General features: G+C 32.8%; 1 protein-coding gene and 1 pseudogene across 1 annotated transcript; one reads left to right on the top strand and one right to left on the bottom strand.

Moving 5' to 3' along the window:
- Positions 1-9,619: 9,619 nt before the first annotated feature.
- LOC129309569 (uncharacterized) lies at positions 9,620-12,511 on the top strand. Its single transcript, XM_054951181.1, has 3 exons — positions 9,620-9,734; positions 9,901-10,347; positions 12,068-12,511. Exons 1-3 carry the CDS (start codon positions 9,726-9,728, stop codon positions 12,245-12,247), a joined length of 636 nt encoding a protein of 211 aa, XP_054807156.1. The 5' UTR covers positions 9,620-9,725; the 3' UTR covers positions 12,248-12,511.
- A 5,738-nt stretch (positions 12,512-18,249) lies between these two features.
- LOC129308200 (protein SIEVE ELEMENT OCCLUSION B-like) lies at positions 18,250-21,796 on the bottom strand (annotated as a pseudogene).
- Between the last annotated feature and the right edge of the window lie 1,116 nt (positions 21,797-22,912).

Raw genomic sequence — 22,912 nt, forward strand, 5'->3', positions numbered from 1 at the left:
ACACAATATCCCCACATATCTTAGGTAAACTCTCACCTACTATGATCATGTTTTTTCACACTTATCACTGCTTATCCACATTTCCACCACATTTACTTTCATATCATACATATATATACATATCCATTGAAATTAATGACTTCTTGAAATCCATTTCACAAACCAATGTTCATACTAAAATCATTTTTCAATATCAAATCATGCATAAAATTCTTGAACAACAAATTCATCACTTTGTATTTACTTCTACACAGTTATAATAGTTAATAAACACCATAAACTATATGGTTACCTTAACCTTTATCACATAAAAGGGTTACCATGACTCAATGTTAACTCTACATGTTCTATACGCACGATATGGCTCAAGTAACACTCAATCTACAGAATCAAGTGACAATCATCAATTATCACTCTAGTTAACCCTGAATTCACTAGGTTCTAATTGCCTATAATACCTAAATTCCTTTTCTAACAACATCAACCATTCCCAAACACTCTAACCATTTTATTAAACATCCCCACACACCAAAATCACTAACCAATATCCCACATTGTCTCAAAATCATCAAATTATGCTTAGAGTTCGTCCAAACCCTTACTAAAAATTTTTAATCACTATAAAACTCATAAACTTAGGGTTAGAGGCTTGATTTAACTCTTTAAGACCTTAAGTAAACTAATAGGTTTAGTCTAAACCCAAAGGAACCAAAATTAAAGCCCTTATTGTCCCACCAATCTAGATTTTCATATAAAAGAGGGAGAAGAGGGAATGTGAAACTTACACAATGGTGATTTAAGCTTCAATGCTTCTAAAGTAGCTTATGGATCGTGCCTTAACAGACTAGGAGCTCCTTTCCGTCGCTCTCTTGCTTTTCCTTCTTTCTCTCTTTTGTTTTTGGTCTATTTTCACAAACTGATAAGTGTTGATTTTGCATATGCGCCGTGGTGCATTGACACCCGTCGCGGCACATGGCATAGAAAGTCCCACAAAATTTTAATCTCTCTTTCGTGCTATGGCTTGCTCAAAGATAGCCCTAGCCCTCTTCTACGACTATTCAAGGATCTAAAAACTATATTAGTCTCTCATAAACCTCATTAATTAATAAATTATCTAAATTGATCAATTTACCCTTGAAAACACTGTTAATTACTAATTGAGAAACTTAAGATGTGACATCATTCATTCGTAGTATTTTAACATAATAAATTCATACGTATAATTAGTAATATCATTTATACAACCCTAATATTCCAGAGTCTCTCTCCAAGCAGCTTTTGATTTAAATCAGAGTTCAATAGGTAAAATAAAGCTAAAACCCAGCTCAAAACTCTTAAATAAACAAATATAAACAAAGATCTCTAAAACCAGTTTAGGCCTAAGTAATTCAAATACTAAGATATAAAGTTTAATGTGGATTAAACATGTAGCTAAATTTTCCTATAGTTGGCTCAAAATAATTATACATTACAATAATCACTAAAGTCTAAAGACTTATAGTGTCTTTTCCTAAGGCTTCGGCCTTCTCCTTGCCCTTTTCTTCTCTTAAAAATAAGTAAATGTAATAAGGTGAGATTTCATATGAAATGTTAGTAACTAAGACACTTAATATCGTATATAAAACAGTGGTGACAAGCAATTCACTAAACACATATATTTCAACTTAAAACTACATACAAGTCATTTATTAAAGTATACATATCAAACACTCATTTCCACAATAACTCATCGATAATCATTTTTATAGTGATGCATTCAAAATTTCTCCTTATAACGTCCTTATTTCCTCTGACTGAACCCATGGGCAATTAACTATATCTCTAGTCTATACAACTAAGCCAGGTTTGCTCTCGAAAATAGGATGGGCTGCCTGACTAAGGCTTTCACACTCAAGTTTGGACTATGGGTTCTCCTTACTTAAATTTCAAGGTGTCATGATGCACCGGCCATCATTGTTAATCTAACCAATGAACTTAAGCAAGTACCTAACCAACACTGCCAATCCAAATAGTAAAATTAAGCACACATATATAATTTCATATAAATCACTACTAAAAGGCAACCTTCGTAGGATGGACCATGGATTTTTATAACATTTATATGTCCCCTCTACATGTGAATTCCTACATTTATGCATGCATCCAGATCATTAAATTTACATATGAAAATATTTTAAAGTAGTTTCTCATTTCAGAGTTCACATACAAAGTCCAATTCACAGTATACAGCATTTCATCACTTATGTCATTAATTATTAATACTCTAGATAACACATAAACCTGTTATACCTACTCAGATCATTTTCATAGAGTCTCACAGAATCAACATGTCATATTCAAACTCATATTTCATAACTCACATGGAATTCTCATTTAGATAAGTAAAATAGCATAATCAAGATACCAAGCAAAGTCACAAACTATAATATATAACATAATAAACTCTTAATTACTTCAAATATTTGAAAGATCAAAGGTTTAACCTCTTAATCCCTAAGTTCTATTGTACATGAACCCGATTGATTATAAGGCTATCTCAATCTACAAATGAGTTTTATATGAATAATAAAACTAGTTAATACTCTATTTGAAACTCAGATGAACAATCCTTAAAAATTCTAATATAAGATATAAACCCAAGGAAAAACCTTAGTCATTAGATCTGGAGAATAGAGAGGTAGAAGAGTGTAGGTTAGGTATAAAGGACTTATCTCAAAGGGATTTAGCTTTTTTGGGGCTCCTTAAGTCACCGACAATAAACCCCAACAAAGCTCTACAGAAAGCCACACCTATAGAAAGTTTAAAATGAGTTTTTAACTTCTACTTTTAGTTAAATCATATATTTATAATTTTTTCAAAATGCACTGCTCACCCGATAAGATGCTTCACTCACCCTGATGAGAATAACATTACTCACCCTAATAAGTACTCCCACTTGCCTAAGTGAATAACATTGTGAAGCTCTCTTCCCTAGGGTCTCCACCTTTCAGCCAACCCCAAACCTAAGGACATTATCTGATCTTAAGGGACACTCAGATTCCAAATCAACTAGAGCCGGTAATTCAACTAGGTCCGACAAGTCAACCTGAACCTACCCAAAAAAGTTAGGCCTAGATTTGGCTATATGGCTTTTTTAAGAGGCTATAATAATTTAATTCTGATTCAAATAAGCTTGACTAAAATAAGCCTAATTGTTAAAATTTCTAGCTATATATATAGCTAGTAATTTTGGCCAAGCTCGATGGGCCAGCCCGAACGTAGTAAAACAAAGTTAGAGCCAAGCTTGATTACATAAACTTTTTTAAGAGCGCAAGATACTTTAAATTTGATCTAAATAAGCCTGAATTGAATAAGCTTGGCTAGCTCAAATTACTAGCTTTAAAATCAACCCTTAAGCCCTTGAAATTATGGTTATTACTTAGGTATTCCTTCTTAAGATGTCACAAGAAGTACTTGATTTTGACAGTAGACTAAACCCAAGTGCCTTCCTAGATTGGTTAGCTACCATGTTTGACTACTTTGATTGGTATAACATGAGTGACATGCAATGTGTTTGCTTCATAAAAATAAAGGTTATAGGATTCATTAGGAAATATTGGCCGAATGTCCAAGAGTGCTTAGAACGCCTAGCTCAACCTCATATAAATACTTAGGCTGAAATAAAGTTGAAACTAAAAGAGAAGCCTGTGCCCACCAGCTATAAGAGAAAATTATACAATCAGCTACTTAATCTTAGGCAAATTTTCAAGGCATCTGAATATGTGTTCTAGTATGATGACCTCCTTATTAGGAATAATGTGTCCAAGCTTTCTTGGATAACTATCAAAAGGTTCATTAATAACCTTAAACCTGACATCTAATAAGAATTTAGGACAAATTATCCAGACACTTAAAGAAGCATATCATAAATCTATAGAAATAAATTTACTATCTAGGTACTCCTCAATTAAGAGTTTTCCCATACAAGGCACAACGTATCAACAAATCACTCTCAACCTTATATGTAAGGCCTCTCTTTCTAGTCTACATTTAGCTTTCAAAATCAAGATAATCAAGGGCTTAGCCATATAGATTACTAAGTTTATAACTTTAAAATAAAGGGATACCAAGTTTTCAAATTTAAAAAAAATACTCTATTAAATTTTATATTGAAAAATCAAAGTAGAAAACATCTATGGAAGTATGGGACATAATTTATATCAAAGCATTTTCAATAAAGTTGAAAATAGCAAAATGGTGTAACAAAATAGAAGTATGCTGCGACTTGTTGTACATGAGTCGTGGCATATTTCACTTTGTGCCGTGGGCCGTGGCACAAGCGCCATACACTGTGGCGCATTGCACCTTTTTTACAACATTATTGTTGTTGTTTGATAACAATTGGGGCGGACTTTTGATACACCCTATTTCTCTATCTGACATATGATTGAGATGATCTGGTTGTCTAAAGAGATCTTATCCAAGCTCTAGCTAATGACACTAGTTTCACAATTAAATTATTTCTCAATTAAAAATTAGACACTCATTTCTTGACTCACTTCTTTTCATAATTCAAACACGAAATAGGTGTCTTAATTTTATTCCAACCGCCAAAAGCCCATATTACACCCTAGATCACACTCAATAGACTATAACAAACCTGTGCAATACATCACATTATATAATTAACACATTCAACATATTTTCAATGCTTAGCCCCTTAATCACAAAACTAGAAGAAGGAGCCTCACATTCATAATCATCATAATCATTCAACAATAATCACATTTTTCTCACTTCTTACTTGCACAAGTATTTTAGCCCTTTCTAGATTTTACAATTTGATATATATATACACACACACAACCTAGGACCCAAAATATATAACTTAGTTCAACATTCACATGGTACAAGTAAATAACCATGAATTATTCTAGTTGGCAATATCATGCAATTTATACATATAACATTCAAAATAAAAAATGATGCCTACAGATAGGATAGCTATCCTATGCTTTGGATTGTTTCCCTTGATCCAAACCAACTGAGCTAGTTCCTATAATATTGAAGAGAGAGAGGTGAGTACAGCCACTTAGTAACCAAGGTATATCTAACTTATACTAATACATGTTAATTAATTTAAATGTAAAACCAAGGTATATCTAACTTATACTAATACATATTAATTAATTTAAATGTAAGAGGCAAAACAATTTCATACTCATATGAAAACACCAATTCACTACAACACTTTATTAGCACAATTTATAATAAACTATGGGTTATTACATGCTGAGTTTATCCATGTGATGAGACTACCTTAGCCAATTACGAGTGAGAAGTTACCCAGCTAAGGTCTCTTGACTCACTTATGGATCAGGATTTTTCCCAAATTTCACACTATGTAGTGTTGTTCTCCCTAAACTAACTTTCTCATCAAACAAGTGAAAATTAGAGCAGGTTCAAATCCCTTACTACATAATAAAACAATCCCTTGTCAAAAAGATAGGACAATAAAAATAATAATATCCAGGGAAACTATCGAGCTGTAATGGTAGCCTTACTATATGAATTTTAAGTTTACCACTTATTTTCCTAAGTGAACTCTCACTTTATATGATCATGTAATACATAAAAATACAATATTCCATAGCATGCAAAGTAATTACTATTCAAGCATGCTTAATAACATCATTGTTCTCAAATCATTATAATAATCACATTAACACAATAATCACATAAATCATTGTACTCCTTACTATATACATTCATTGAACTCCTCATCATCGTAAAACTCCTTAATTTTTAACATTTTATTCATTTCACAATAATCACCCAAGAATAAGATTTTCAATACTTCTTATCATCATTAAAGGAAGATGTAAATTTTATATGCCATACTTGCATTTCAAATAATTTCACACATTTCAATTATAGGGTATAAATGAAGAAATTAATTAATACACAAAAATACAAGAAAGATTTTCCTCGATTACCTTAAATTTTTAAGAGGTCAAAGGTCTGCCCCTCAATTACATACTTCTAAACTTTCACAAAGCTTGAATGGTGTCAATAAGTGATCAGTCTACAGTTAATCACATTAACTATCATTAATATTCTCATTAGGACAAATTTCACACTTAAACTCAACATACCTACTTATCTAAAATCACAGCCTCACTTTTTAAAATACCCTTCGAGTTTACTAGCTTCTTTTAACTCACATTATAATTAATGAACCATTAGACCATCATTAATGGCCATCAAACACCTCCAACTACTCTCATTTATGGCAAATTTTACGTATTAATGATTAACAAAATGCATTTATTGCTCTTAAGAGGGTTTAAATACCAATAATTTCATTAACTCCATTTAAGTTAGAGCCATATAAGTCTAAAAATTAACTTTCTCAAACAAACCATAGCTCATAACATCAAAAATGCAAGAGGGAGGAGAATTTTGGCTTAGGAAACTTACCTCTAGTGTTTGAAAGCTTTAAAATACTTTCAATACTTCTAAATCCCAAGCCTAGCAAAGCTCCTTGCTTTCTTTTGCTCCTCTTTTATTTTCTTTCTATTTTTCACGTCTGATATAACTTTTCTTTCTATAAAAATTTTATCCGTGCACCACAATGCTTGCGCCATGTGCTATGACGTGTGGTACAGAAAAAGGATATTCATGCTCTAATGGCTTATGCATCATTTCATGCAACATAGAGCCATTTTCTATTTTTTTTTCACTTTTGACATTCAAGTAGCCCGACTTTACCCCAAACTCAATCATAAGGCTGAAATCACAACACATAACATTCATTAGTTCTCTATAATCACATACCACATTTATTTACTTAATTAACCTCATTTACTCAGCTAATTAGAGGTTAAATTTTTCACAATGTTACAATATACCTACTGATCAATCCCCAAGATTTTCACTTAAGTCAGTCTTGCAACTTCCTTCGAGTCAAACCTTTAGTCTTAAGAGTAACACCAAGCAAGTTAGTAAATCTCTAGGTTCTAGTTCCCAACCTAATAGACCATGTATTAAGTTTTGTTATTGTCACATGATAGGCCATATTGCTTTTAAGTACCTATAATGTACCTTAATCCTTGAACACCAAGTCAATAATATGGATAAGGTAGTTGATGTTGATATAATGGTTGACCTTGTTGACTACCCTTCTGACATAGATGGTATAAGGTCGTAAGCCTAACTCAAGGCTCTTGAACATTGTAAAAAGTACTACACCGCCTCATGAGTTGAGGACTCTTGGATGAGAAATGACGTCTACCATACTTTTGGACAAATGATTGTGTGTTTTTCATGTTACTAATTCACGATACTATATTGTTGATATACTGTTGTATATTGCTGATATATTATCACAAATCAACATAATAAAATAATCAAACAAACTTATTTATCATTGATATGTATACACATATCAATGATGTAGTATCACATATTAACAACACGAAAAATGCACAATCATTTACTCAAAATGAATCAAACATAGTTCTCAAAAAATTTGATGTTACCAACAAATGCAAAGAAGGTGAAAATTCGATGACAAATAATAAATTCCAGCCTAGTTTTTTGCTTTCAGAAATGAAGATTCCTCTTCAATGTCTAATGTCTTTTTCATAATATTCCTGGGATAAACAGAGAAGGAGAGAGAAGAAAAACTCTGTGATGAATAAAGGCACCAGCTGTTTTATATTCTGAGAAAAAAAAGAGATGATTCAGAGAAAAAAAAAGATTTAGTCAGTTAAAAATTATTTACAATAGATATATTGTGTTTTAATAATAAATTCAATTTGAGGATAAAAAAAATAACATGCATCTAATTGATATTATGAATGGGCCATATTCTAAATTCTAAAATATTTAAAAATCTCATCTATAATTTATGAAAGCTGTATTTTTTGAGGCCATTTAGTAATTTCCTCATAATATTATAATAAATTATTTTTATAAAATAAAAATTAAGGAAGATATTATAAAATTTAAAAATAACAAACTAATAATCATTTTTTATTATTGTAACTGAACATAAAATAATTTCTACTTTTTATAAAATCTCTATAAAATAAATCTCTTTTTATAAAATCTCTAAAGTACTTAAAAATCACTTTTTTAAAATTTTAAACAAATGGGACCCAAGTATGGGACTATTAGCAGAAAATATATGGTAGGTAATTAAGTAGAGATGGAATATAAGTATAATTAATGATTATGTTTTGCTTAGTATTATTATAAAGAATTATATTTGTATGTTGGGTTGGATATTGTGTAAATTAAAATTATATTTTTAATATTTTTTATGATTTTTTATAAATATATTTGCACGTATCATATTCTATATTTTTAAAAATAAAAGTTTAGATATATCAAATACATACACGTATCAGTATCTATACAACACAGCTCATTTGTATTTAGTTTTGACGTTTTAAATAAAAATTATTCCTTCTGTTAAAAAATATAAGATATTTTTAAGAGATTGGATATTAAAAAATATAAAGTATTTTTAGTATTTTAAGGTGTAATCATTGTATTTTTTTAAAAGTGCCCCTAATGAATAAATCACTTTACATTTATTTTGGAGTGAAATATCTTATTAAATATGGGTAAATATAAAAAGATGGTGTTAGTTTGAAGAGAATTATCTACTTTATTCGAGGATGAGATTTGATTAAAAATACTTTACTTCCTCTATTTAAAAATGTAAGATAATTTTAATCAAATCTCACCCCCAATAAAGTGGTTACTTACTTTTAAACTAACTATATTTTTTATATTTACTCTTATTAAATACCCTATAATAAATATAAAGTCACTATCAATAAGGATACTTTTGAAAAAAATACAATGATTACATTTTGAAAAACTAAAAATACCTTACATTTTTTAACATTCAACTTCTCACAAAATACCTTACATTTTTAAACAAAGTGAGTATATTTTTCAATCAAGGAAGTATATAGTTTTTTCTTCTTCCTCCTCCCTCTCTTCCCTCCCCTCTCCTCATTCCCATTTCACCTCAAAGTAATTTTGCCATAAATTATATATAATATAAAAATTGGAAAAAATAATTATAATACCATGATATCTGCTATCTCTTTTTTTTAATTCTATTTTGTTTCTCTTGTCCAGTTCAATATTTGAAAAAATATTGAAAGAATGAGAATAAAAAATATGATATAAATTTTAAACAAAATCTTATTAAGAAGAGTTTTTTTTTTAATACTCTATCCGTCCTAAGTTATAAAATATTTTTAGATAAAATCTTACATGTTAATAAAGTTTATTGAATACAAAAAAATATAAAATTTTAAAATACTTTTCATTTAATCTTTCATTAATAAAAAAACATTATAAAAATATGAGAGGGATAGTATTAAAAAAATTTTATTAATAAAATTTTATTTAAATTAAAATATTTTATATTTTGAATTGATGAAATTTTTTTAAAAATATTTTATAATTTAAAATGGATGAAATACTACTTAATATTTAACATAAAAAAATTGCGCATAAAAAACGAACAGCTATATGCCCCTATGAAAAATTCACAAATATGAAAAAGATAATAATATAAATGAATAAAATAAATATTAGTTAATAATCTCGAGAGTCGAGAGTGGTTGATCCATTTCTCTTCGTCGACGAAGAAGCTTTCCCCACTCCGTTGGACGCCGTCTACCATTTGTCAGCCCTTTGTGGTTGTTCTCGGGCAAGCAATGAAGAAGGTGCGAACCCTAGGGCCTTTTCTTTTATGACAACTTTGCGTATTTCCAAGATCTGTAATATTGGTCTGCCTATGCGTGCAGGGCGGACTAACGTTGTATGTTTTAGTAGGGATTCATTATTTTTATTCGCATTTATTCATTTTAAACTGTCCCTGATACTGGGCAGGAAATGGGTTTGATTCCTAAGCAACCTGTGTTTTGTGTAAAATGGCCGTGGGATGTCATTCAAAGTAACAAAACTTCTGACACTTGCAACTTTGATGGTCCTTGGCTATTCAAATCAATCCAAAATCTTGGATCATTCGCTTTCAACTTTGCCAGTTCACTTTCAAAATCTTCAAGTACTCGAATGATTTCTTTCAATCCGTTGCAATTGGATGAGAAAACCAAGGGGAGGCAGCAAATGACTACGATTGAGCAAGGGGAGGCAGAGCAGAGAGCTCTTGCATCTGCTCTGGCCAGTGGGAAGGAGGCTACAGTGATTGAGTTCTACTCGCCTAAATGTAGGCTTTGCAATTCTTTACTTAAATTTGTTTCCGAGGTAGAGGCAAGGAATTCTGACTGGCTCAACATTGTCATGGCTGATGCTGAGAATGAGAAATGGCTACCAGAGGTATCTTATTCTCCGTAGAGTATATTGATAAAAAAAAAATTGTTGCTTTGCTTCTCCAACCCATGCAAGTTCCATGAAATTTGTTTTAAATGTTATTACCCTTTGTTGCAAAAGATTTGTCTGTGTTGTTAATCTTACATTGCCCAATTTCTTGCAAATATTATCGGTTCACCATTATAGTTGGCATTCTATTGAAGAAAGGATAGTATTGTAATTATTACTACTGTGTTGTTAATCTTACATTGCCCAATTTCTTACAAATATTATCGGTTCACCATTATACTTGGCATTCTATTGAAGAAAGGATAGTATTGTAATTATCACTAATAAATGCTATGCATCCGTTTGTCTTCTGGTAGGTACTGAAATATAAATCTAGGAAGGAACAACATCAGACTTACAATTTAGGTTTTGGGTCTCATACACTGACCTGCCATTTTCTTTCCTCTATTTTAGATGTTAAGCTATCGACTTATCATAAAATTGATGTAGGATTTCAAGCATGGTCACCGCTTGACTTGAATTGTCATTGTGATTGTGATCTTGACTTTTCCATGCAAATTAACACACAAATTTTCTTTTTGTGCCTGATTTCAGAAGTAATGCACAGCTTTTGCTTTCATTTTCTGGCAAACTTTCAGTCTTATTTTTCTTTAGGGCATGCTTAGTTATTGGAAAGGATGGAGATGGAATGCAATAGGATGTTGATCACCATGAATTTGTTTGATATGACATTGAGAACGTTGGAAAGAAATTTATTTTAATATTGATTAAATAAAAATAAATCGAAAAAGACTGAAATTTCCTGAAACAGATTTATTTCTCCAACCCTTCTCTTTTGTTCTTCTCAGCATTCTACTTTACCCTTCTGCCTTTTCATCATCAGTGTCCAGAAACCCAGAAAACACCAAAAATCATGTGAACAAAAAAGATTTAGAAAATACCAAGAATTTGTGACTGATATTTGTGTCAGTTTATTGTGATTCCCAGGTAGGTTTGTTCATTCCTTGCATCTTTGGATGGAATGAGCATTGCAGTTTGTGGGAGTCAGCATTGCCTAGGAACCTGGTATCTTGCAAACAAACCTTCTTTTCTTTTTCACTGAATCCCAGTCCGGTCCGTGTTTTCCATCAAGATTCTTGCAACATCTTTTTAAAAGTAGTGATTCGAACTTTTGCTGCCACATTCCTCATATGAGATGGTTTGCCGAGTCTATCAAGTGAGGATCCAATCATACACTTATTTAAAGCTAAAGCCATTAGATTTTTAGGCGTCTTATCGGATGCATGCCCTTTAGTTTATTGAGTCCTTTTAGACATGAATGTCTCCATTTTTATTGCTATCATATGTAGAGTTTGACCAATAGTGATGCTTCTAAAACTATTTGTTTTCAGTGAGTCAATTAGATATTATATGCATAGAAGGTCCTTTCCTTTTTGTTCCCGGAATAACCTGTTTGGTTTTGGAGTGATGGGTGATTCATTCCCAAGTTTGCTCTCCCATATTGTAGGAACTTCTTTAGAGGGTTTTCGAAGAATAAAAAGGCTAAAGTTAATGGTGATATGGTTTTGTGGTCTGTTTTTGATCTGAGTGGCAATGGCGTTGTTTGTAAATAAATTGATTTTGTAGCGTACATGCTACATATTTGCCTCCTGAAAGAGGAACTTGTTCAACATGGCTTCTTCATGCTGTGACTTGTATTGGAATTTTATTATTGCAGCTCCTTAATTATGACGTGAGGTATGTTCCATGCTTTGTGCTTCTTGACCAAAAAGGAAGGGCCCTTGCCAAAACAGGTGTTCCCCACAGTCGTTTACATGTAATAGCGGGTCTGTCCCATCTTCTCCAGATGAAGCGTCCTCTTCAACAAGATCATGGGCCGGGCCGGGCCGATGCATGATATATGACACAGCACATATTGTATCTGCTATATTGTTCCTTTGTTCATGTGACGATTGCGTTTTCTGAAACGGCTTTCTGAGTGTTTGATAGTATCAGCATTATTCATTAGGCTTCCCGTGCTTATTGTAAATGATATAATCTCAGTAGCTTCAGAGTCATCCTGATCAACACATCAAACGGGAATTTCGATTTGATTTTTCGTGTCTTACTTTGTAAAAGAGGGATCGGTTTCCCTCAATTTATGGGAAGTTTGCAGCGCGAAGATAGTGTTTATCTTTTTGGATATCCTAAACCATGTTTCCTAGGAAAATTATTTAAAAACTCCTCATTATTTTTAAAAATGATGTAGCAACTTGGATATCAAACGGAGCGAGCCCGGGTCCCTGAACAATTTATGGCTAAAACACTTCTCATCGAAGAAAAAGGGGGCCTAACTTCATCTGCCGGACATTCTTTAATGCTTTCATAGGCTGCTCAAATCTCAACAATGTGTACGCAAACACACGTATGCCCAGCCCATTCACATATATCCTCTTTTTTATTTATTTTTCCCCCCCTCAATGCTCACATATCATATGAAGAGATTAGACGAGTCCATGAAAGGTCAAGTTGGATTAGGTGGTTCAAGTTTGTGCCAGAACAGTAAAAGAAACCCACAAACCTTAAAATATAACAGAGAACATAACAAATAAAATTGAAATTTGTATTTATTTGTGTTTTTTTTTATTTTTTTAAGATACCATTTGTTTTGAGTTTCATATCTTATGTTAATATCATCAAATCAAATATATAATATAAAATTTGTAGATTTCATCATCCATGAAATATAAATAATATGATTCATCTCAGACTAGTGAATGTTAATATATTAAAGATGTTAAATTAATATTAATATTGAAGACAAATTATAATGCAGGTACAGACGGGTAGGTCCGCCACAAAAAAGAGGAGGGACGAAGGATAAGGGAAAATATAATAAAAAGGCGTGCATTGATAGGTCACAGGGCCTTTGATCATTTACAGAAGCCACATCTTCAAAGAGCACTGAAAGTGTCAGAAAGGTGGGAACGCGTGGGTGAGTGTATGTATCGTGATTCATGAAATCATCGTCCGTCCAATTCTGTTTACTTTTTCATCTTTTGACCCGAGGCATTATGTGATTGAAGTTCAACTAGAGAGGCCTTCATAAAAGCCAGTGGGTGTTGTGGAGTCGTGAAGGACAAGCTTTAGGAAAGGGCGTAGCTATGATGAGTGAAGGGACAAAACTAAAGCAGAGAGGAATGAGTTAAAGGACAACTTCCTCCATTATTGGTTGCCCCCTCTTTTATGGCAGCGACCACCCCCCCTCCTCTCTCTCTCTCTCTCTCCCCCATTTCTTTTCTTTCTGCCTCTGCTCTACTAATCACATGAGTTTCATGTTTTACTTCTCTCCTGATCACTTGTAGAACTAGAAGTAATGAATTGGGCTTTTTCCCCTAAACAAAACTGAATCATTCTCATCAAAGAAACACAACGACTAATAAATTGGAGCTTTTATATCACTACTCTATCAGGTTTTATTTATAAATTATTTTTAATATATTTTAATAGAATAAAAAAATAAATTTTATCAATATTATCTTAAAATTAATAAATTCTCATTTCCACCTAGAAAAGACAAAAAGATTGTTTCTAAAAAATTTTCCTCAAATTTAATAAGGACAAATGAGTAAAAAACAAACAAAAAAAATGGTGAAATAACCTGTCAAAAGAATCAAAACTAATCTCCTCTCTTTACCCTTATACAAGAGAAGTACATTTTCAACGAACATTATGTTTAGCTTTCAATAAAAAAATTGCTTATAAAAAAATTTAATTAACAGAGTGTGATGATGTTTGAATAATATTTTTTAAAATTAATTTTAATAAAATTAAATATTTTTTGACAATTTTTCAGAATCCATTCTGATTGTTGAAATTACAATAAAGGATCTTTTTTTATAATATAAATATTGATAAGCAAAATGGGGGTTAAAATTGTAAATTAGATATTCTCATTAAAAATGTGCCCTCAATTATCAAAGATATGAGATCCCGAGCTCACGCAGGGGGAAAAAAACAGGCTCAAAAAGTGGAAGAAATTTATATTGATGTTGTTTTAAAATAAAATAAATTTTTAGTTTATCCTCGTCAAATGTGTTAACAAAAAAACTATTTTCTCCCCCATGTACAACCTTTCACACTATTCATAAAAATACGTTTGAGGGTAAAATAAAAAAAAGTTAATGATTATCCATCTTTTTATACAAAATAACTAATAAAACATTATCACTTCATTTTAAAAGTGGCTCGTATAGAATTGGGAGTGATTACATCACAAAATAGTGAAAATATGTTCAAAATTCTAATATTTAAAAAAGGCAAAGAAAAAAAAAATAGAGAAGGTCATCAACTGAAAGCTTGAAACAATCTGAGCTGGGTCGGTAGCTCCCCTTGCCCCCAAAAAAAAAAAAAAGCAATTGAAATTCACTTTGCGTAATTTTTAATACAGGAAACTCATCAAACATCGTATCACTCCTTAGCACATTCCCCTATCTTTTAAAAAAAAAAAAGGAGGAGGAGGAGGAATATTCACTTGAACAGACCCTCATTTAATCGTATGCTCCCGATTTTTTTTTTCTTGCATTGTTGGAGAAATTCAATAAAAATATGATTAAATATAAATTAATTTAGATAAAAAAATTAAATATATATTCTGTAATAAAAATAAAATTAATTAAAATAATATTAAAATTTTATTTAAATGACTTAGATCATTCTAATTGAACAAACAAATAACATGACACACTCAGTTTATTTAAAAATTGTTCAGTATTATTATTCTTCTTGTAAACGTATAATTCTTTACTTTTGTTTTTAAAGTAATCAATTTTTTACATGCGTGCATACACTCATGCAAGGTTCAAATTTTAGTCCTCGTTCATGTAATTAGAGGTGGTGTTGTACTAAAACAGCTAGTTATTAACTAATTTGATTATTATTTACATTCAAACTGTAAATTTAAAAAATAGAGTTCAGCTCAACTTAATTATCTTTAAAATAATTATAAAAAAATATTTATAAAATCTTAACATTAAGTCAAGATTATCGCCCATAATGAGTGATTAGAATAAAGAAAGTGTTTTTTAAATTTTAAAAAGGTGATGATTATGAGCTTGAACACCAAAAGACAGCAGTATTATTTAAACAAAAATATAAACAAAATTATTTAAAGAAGTTTTTCTCACGTGCTGCTGCACAAGTATGACTGAAGACGGGGTTCTTCGAATTTTCACGAACTTCACCGAGTGAAGCAACGTCAACTGATATATCAGCGACACAAGTGTGGCCACTACTTTCTCTTTCTTTACCTCCTGCTTCTGGTTTTCCTGCCAATTGCAATCCTCTGCTTTGAAGTTTTATTGGTGAATCACTGTAGCCAAATCTAGAAACGCGAGGACAGCATGAGAACGAGCTAGACAATGTTGGAATTACAAACGGCAAGAGCAACAAGCAAACCGTCGGAGAATCTAGATGCAGAGTGCGTATCTTTTATTTTTCACCTGTGGGCAACTGTGGAATATAACAAAATTAAGAAGGATAAATCAGTCAAAAAATTTAGCAAAAAAAAACTCCAATTTAAAGGTAACCATAACGTTGGCCCAAAAAAAAAAAAAGGAAACCATAATGAGGGGAGAGGAAGAGTGATTTTGATTCTCTTTCTCTTCAAATTTTTTTAATCAAATGAGGCATTTCCTTTCCCTTTTCTCCAAAACCCCCCAATCACCCTTAATTTGGTGGGAAAAAAGTCTACCGGATAATTTAAATATATGTTTGGATTAAAAAAAAAATATAAAGGAGCTTTTACTTAAAAAGCTCATTCATATAAAAGCTTAAAATTTTAGTTTCTGAAGTGCATTACAGATTATTCAAGGCAAAAAAATGTAAAATTTTTATCAGTCTTCTCTTTCCTCCTCTCCAATTAGCAAAATACAAACATCTTTATTTTTGCAATCTTCTTAGATTTAAAAGGGGGAAGCCTATGTTAGATTTTTTTTATTTAGAAAAAAAAAACAGAATTGAAGGAGGAATCAACTGTGTAATTTTTTAATTTATTTTTGTAAAAGAATAAAAGATTATATATAAAACTAATCATGTGAGATTGTTTACGTATGTTTTATAAAAGTCTAACAATTAAATTGTACTCCTTTCATCCTAAATTATAAGACACTTTTAGAGAAAATTTAACGTTATAAAATATAAGACACTTAAAAATAATATTTTATTAATTATACCTTTTTAATATTACCTTTATCATATATTCTCTTTCTTCAATATTTTTTATTAAAGTATTAAATGAATGACATTTGTAAAAGTTTATATCTTTGTCTTGAAAAAAATAAAGTTGTAAATTATATTTAATGAGCTTTATTAATATGTAAAATTTTATCTAAAAGTGTCTTACAATTTAGGATGGAGGGAGTATTATTTTAATTTTATAATATTCAAAGTTTTATTATTATATTTTATATCAAAAGAATATTAGTAATTAATAATTAATTTATAATTTATAAATTTATTTTAGCATTCCATTCTACCTTTTTGCTTAAAAGTTATTATTTTTGATTTACCAATTTTTTTTTATATTTTTAAATTCTCTCTTTTTAAAAAATTTGTAATTTAAAGTTACTATTTTTCTTAAAAATATCAAATGAGTTACAAAATATATTTATATATAATAAAATTTATATATTTTTTCATATTATATTTTAATTGTCATTTGAATTAAATTATTCAAACAAATTTTATTTTGTTCAACTAACTTTTAAATAGAATAAATTTAAATATAAATTATGATAAAGTCACAGATTTTTCTTTTAACATCAATTTGTTAATATTAGTTGATTCTAACCTCAATTGCTAATTTTTTAATTTAAACACACACTTGATCCATATACAAATCAAATTGAATCAAATCACTTATACTAACTTTAATAAAATCCGATCAAATGTTATTTTTTGTATGACCCAATCAGTTTAGCTCGATTCATTTTTCAATTAAAACCAAATTAAACCTCACCTTTTATCACCATTTTGACAGCACATGTTCATAAACTATCGTAGACCCATTGTTACAAGTGCTCCAAATTAAAAGTATTTATGATTTACATGAATAATAAATCTTAATTAAATGTTTTAACCCTGAGTAATGAACTCAACGTAATCCTATACAACTGGCATCATTAATTTTATAGAGAAAATTAAAACTATCATTTTCTGGAGGAAAAAAATCATTTCCAAAAACCTTTAGAAGACATCATCTTTAAATCATAAAAGCATCATACATATCAGTACGTCGATCTTCTAGCCCACACAATTTTAAGAGATCATTTTAAAATTTTTTTTTTTTTTTTTTGACAGACGACTATCAGCAGACTATAGAAGCCTATTGGCCTCTTACATGACCTGAATTTTTAATTTTAGTCTTCTCACATGGTTTTACTATGATCTTATATTAAAAAAAAAAAAAGCCACGTGTATTACGTGGCAGTTAAAAAGATAACAGATGTTCCTGGACGCAAAAATCATCTTTCCATAAAATATATCTTTAGTCGCCCCTGGAGATTTACTTATGTACGGCCATTTATTACTACAAAGGCATGGTAATTTAAATCGCGGTTTGAATCATCAACGGTAATGATTCATTATTCATATAATGATGCTTTCAGAGTCAAAAGCATTTTCATTTTCCCCTTAACTTTCGAGTCCATTGCCGAGGGACATAGAATAGGATTTTAAGCAACAGGTTTCAAACAAGATTGAAATCAAACGGAGGCAGTTACATTTGCATACTTACCCCGATTGACCGACCTGAACTGATCTTGAAGAAACTAGAGCCTAGCAGAGCAAAGCTTCACATATTTCAGTGGAGAATAAATCCAACACCAGAAACACACATCAAAACACTTGCAACATGCTATCGATAGAAATACCATTAATTCATTTAGTAGATCGCTCTTAATTAGCAGGGATTCATGTCTCTGACTCTTAACGGAACATACTGAAAACCATAGTAGAAACTAAAACCTAGTGCTCATAACAACACTGCCTATGTCAGGCAGTGGTAAACAAAAGGGAAGACATAAGGATAGAGAATTAATGGAACGTGAGTCGTGTGGCTCGTGATTCTCTTCATAGCGCTAAACTGCTCTGTGCAGGGGATCCGGCTCAAGCAGAGCCCTCGTTGTGGCAACACTTATAGCTGATGAACACGTTCATAGTGCGATCACATTCTGGGCACTTGATAATCTCAGGTATCTTTCCAGCAACGTTGGGAATCTCGAGGTAGGTGCACCTGTGGATGGTCTTCACCACCGTCTGGTGGTGCTCCTTGAACCCTACCTCGAACCCCTTCTTCACCACCAGCTCCTTCCATTTGTCGAACTCAGCCATGGTCTTCAGAATGGTGGTGCCGTGACCGGCGACCACCACCGTCGACCCTTTGTAAGAAGAGCCCACCCGCTCTCGTTCTTGTACGACAGCATCTTCTGAACCTCTTGAGTCACTGCGTTCGTGGTCTTGTGCATTTTTGTTACAAACAAGCTCTCTATCCCACTCCAGAATTTGCTTATCACGCTCTGGTGCTCGTTCTCCACACAGAACAGCTCAATCGAAATCCTTGCCTCCTTAATGGTCGCGTCATTTGCGAGGGTCCCTGCATACTTAGTGAACTGTTGGATCCACTCTTTGTCCTTGCCTCCATAAAAGAAGATATACTTGTTGTCTTGCTTAAGCTGTGTACACCGTACAAAACATCATCAACATACTGTATACAACAAAGCTTCTGAACAACTAAACATGCAAATGTGCTTACCAATGCAGGGGCCTTTGGATGGTTGGGGAAGAGGTTGGCAACCCAGCTTGCTTCATGGGTGAGCCTTTCTTCTTCCTTGGTAGTGAAAGGGAAGGCCTCGAGACCCCAAACCTGAATCAAGTGGTAGGCGTTGGAATGCAGAATCTTGCCTTGAGGGTTCAATACCACAACCATAGACTGCTTCTTGAAATGCCATTCCTCTCTAATGTACTTGAACCCCTTGATAGTTCCAAAATGGTGCAGCACGAACCAAGGCATCTTAGTCTTGAGAAACTCGAACTTCTTTCTCAACTGATCGTTCCATTCTTCCACGACGGGAACCCAAACAATCTTGTAGTGGTTTTCTGTCTTAGTTTTTTCGTAAATTGCCCTCAGAATCGAAATATCTTCCTCCGTGACGTCCAAGGTCGAAACGAACAAGAACACGTTCTTCTTTCTCAGCACGTCAAAGTTGACCTGTTCAATCAACCAATTGAGTCCAAAATCAAGGCTAACCCGACCTACTAGTTAGCAAAAAGGCACATTTTCACCCACATCCTAATCCTTTCCCCGTGGCGCTGGCTCACTCTATTTCTTGTTAATGGAATTCACTGTGACAATTGATACCTTTAAAGTGTGGTTCATTGTGACAATTTTCTTACACTTATAAAGCGTCCCACTTTGACAATTACGCCAACTTACTTGGCATGTCAAGACTCAGTTAAAGAGATAGCAATGTCCTATTAGAAGTTCTAGTCTTGAGAAGTTTTGTTGGGTTTCTTATAAGATAAGAAAGCATGAGACACAAAGAAACAAGTGACGGACCAGTGTTTTAGTAGCACCGTCGTAGATGGGGGTCTGAGGAACATCCTTCCAAAAAAGCAACACCTTAAACACCTCCATAATTTCAGTTGGTGTTTGGAACATCTTCCTCGTGATCTTGATATAGTTTGCCTCATCTGAAAAATCACCCAAAAAATAATAAGTTCTCAGCATTTCCGAAAGGGGAGCACACTTTCAAGGAACACATCAATGAAATAATTACCTATCTGTTTGCGGCACAGTGAAACTTGCTTCCTCAATTTGCTGAGTATAATGTTAATCTTCTGACCAAAATGCGACAGCTCCTGCCTGTGCTCCCTGAAGAAGCCATGGCAATGAAACTAGGTTAGGCAAACAGGTTCAAAGAATGGGGGAAAATGAAATGTATAGAGCAATAGTAAAGATGTACTCACGACTCAGTGGTGAGGCAATCAATTTGAGTAACAATAGCGACTATGGTGACAATAGACCAATAGACATCAACAGGGACTTGCTCCAAGGCAGGTACCAAGGCAGGAACATCCTTGGTGTCATAAGAGGAGAGGCTCTCGAGCTCGAAGATGACCTCAATGACTTGCAAAGTCGCCTTGATGAGGTTATTAATCTCAACAATGGCTTGGCGGTGCTTTCGGATGGCTTGGGGCCTAGCGAGAGTGGGAACTCGCTTCAGTATGGCCACCGACTTAGCTATCGGCTCCAGGGGCTGATTTTGAAGCTGAGCAAGAAGCCAGAACTCACCATATTCCAGAGCAAAAGCGGCCAGAGTAAGCACTGCTTTCGCGTCCCAGTTATAGCTAGAGAGCTTGTTCAGGATGGAGAGCGTGGTTTTGTGAGCTACGTCCTCACCAGGAGGCTTGCATGACATCTGCGCACACACACGCACACGCACCATTCCACAAATAACTTGCAAACTTAGTAACTACATGTTTGTTAACAGATATCGCACACGAGAGCAGAGCTATCTTCCATTGACACAGCGGTGAAAACATAAATGCAGTGAGAAGAGAGTATATCCTCTGTTTTGTTTACAGAGTGTAAGATATGGGTAAACAGAATGCCCAAAAACTTGTGGCCAAGGAGAGATATTTCACATTTTCTTGACTTCTATGCTTTCCTTCCTTTTTAGATAGATCTGATAATAACCTTATGGATAAAGGGTTAAAAATGCAGATAAAAGTTTTTTTTAGAACATCGTGAAGGAGATCTCTTCTTTGGTGAGCACCGAGTACGAGGCTATACTTAACAAGTAACAACGGCCTGATGGCATTTGCCTCTCGGCATAAATTTATCATAACAGTAGACGTTATATTAGTGCGCCTTCCATGTTTATCATGTTCCGCAATTTAACAAGTTGCAGAGAAGTTGGATAGAGAATGGAACCTCAGACGAAATCTGCTTGAGAGTGCACAGAGGTGAGAAGAAGCTGGCTGGGGGAATCTTGTCCTCGATATGCTCTGGGCTTCCAGTTTGTCCCTGTAATTGCCAAGACCAGCTCCCTTAGTTACTGAAACAAACAGAAATGGACCCAGAAGACAAAAACAAGGCAAAACCCCAAAACGAAAGAGCAGAGCAGTAGACCTGGACGACGTTGTCAACAATGTGGGTGGAACGCTGAAGGATGTTCTCAACGAGATTGAAAAGAGGGGCGACATCAAACTTGGCATCAGAGTGAACATGGGTAGTGTAAATTTGGTCGAGGATTTGCTCGTCGGAGAGGGTCAATGGGTTGTGCTCGTGCTCACCACCTTGGTTCAGAATAGCCTTAATGATGCCGGCCATGGCTGACTTTCTCAACAACTACAAGCAGCGAGTGGGTTGGCTGGAAATATTTCAGAGAGAAGGGGAGAGCCTTGGATGCTGGATGCATGGGTGGGAGAACCATAGAGCGCTATTTAAAGCCGTTAAATGTTAAATTTTTATTTTGTTAACAAAAGATAAAATTAGGAAAATTGATATGCGATTACTGATACTGATTGGATTAGAGTGGCTGTGGGCCTGAGTACATGTGGACGACAGGAAACGCCCCAATTTTATTCACGTCCTTGAATATTTAAATTAAATATGTTTCAGCGTTTTTACACCTGTAAGGTTCTGTTCACAATTTCTTTTCCTTCTTCGGCCAGTATTCTGTTCACAATTTCACTGTCCCTGGTCCCAATATATTGGATGCATCTTGGGAGAGGAGAGAGATATTTGGTCAGAAGTGTTTTAATTGTGTATTACTGTGAAGTTGATGCTTATTCTGATATTATGGCATGGAAGGTCCAAAGAAAATATCACGGCATTTGCAAAGCATGGTTTGTTTCTTTAAATTTTACATATGTGGTGTCTGGGGGAGCTTTTGATAGAGAGCCCATCGCTCGGAAATGTCTTGGGGTTTTTGTTTTCGAAGCCCGGTCTTAAATCTCAGGTTCATAAGGCTCACCCTGCGGCCTCGACCTAGATATTATTATTTTTTATTTTTTATTTAAAAATTTAATAAACACATTTTTATTTTAAAAAAAGTTATTACATTTGAAATTAAGTATAAAAAATAAATTTAAGTGAATTCACAACAAATGCATTTAAATATCCAAATCTAATATCTTAGCAGCACTATCAAAACCATACAACCAATTACAAATATAAACAATTAACTTAAAATTATCTAAACTAGAGGAATTTCAATATTTTATTAAAATATGTGAACCAATATTAAAAATATATTCATTAGTCATGTCAATGATTGATATACTAATAATATCAACAGTCATCCTTAAAAAAATTAGAAATCCAAGTTAATTATTCCTTCCAACAGAATATCTAATTCTTTCTCATTATAAGATTTAATATTGGTTTACTTAAGAATTTTCCAATTCAAATTTCTCCATAAAATAACCATCTATACTAATATAAATATCTTGACAATTCTATGTTGTAAATTGTCAAGGATTAAAGAAACAGTCACTTAGATACTAATAAAGTAAAACA

The sequence above is a fragment of the Prosopis cineraria genome, unplaced genomic scaffold (assembly GCF_029017545.1).
Source record: "Prosopis cineraria cultivar Desert tree isolate PC_DT_omini unplaced genomic scaffold, ASM2901754v1 PC4, whole genome shotgun sequence".
Taxonomy (NCBI): Eukaryota; Viridiplantae; Streptophyta; class Magnoliopsida; order Fabales; family Fabaceae; genus Prosopis; species Prosopis cineraria.

Excerpts from the sequence above, each read along its gene's own strand:
- LOC129309569 (XM_054951181.1), top strand. Across the intron at positions 10,348-12,067 it reads ATGAGAAATGGCTACCAGAG|CTCCTTAATTATGACGTGAG; the intron begins GTATCTTATTCT and ends TTATTATTGCAG.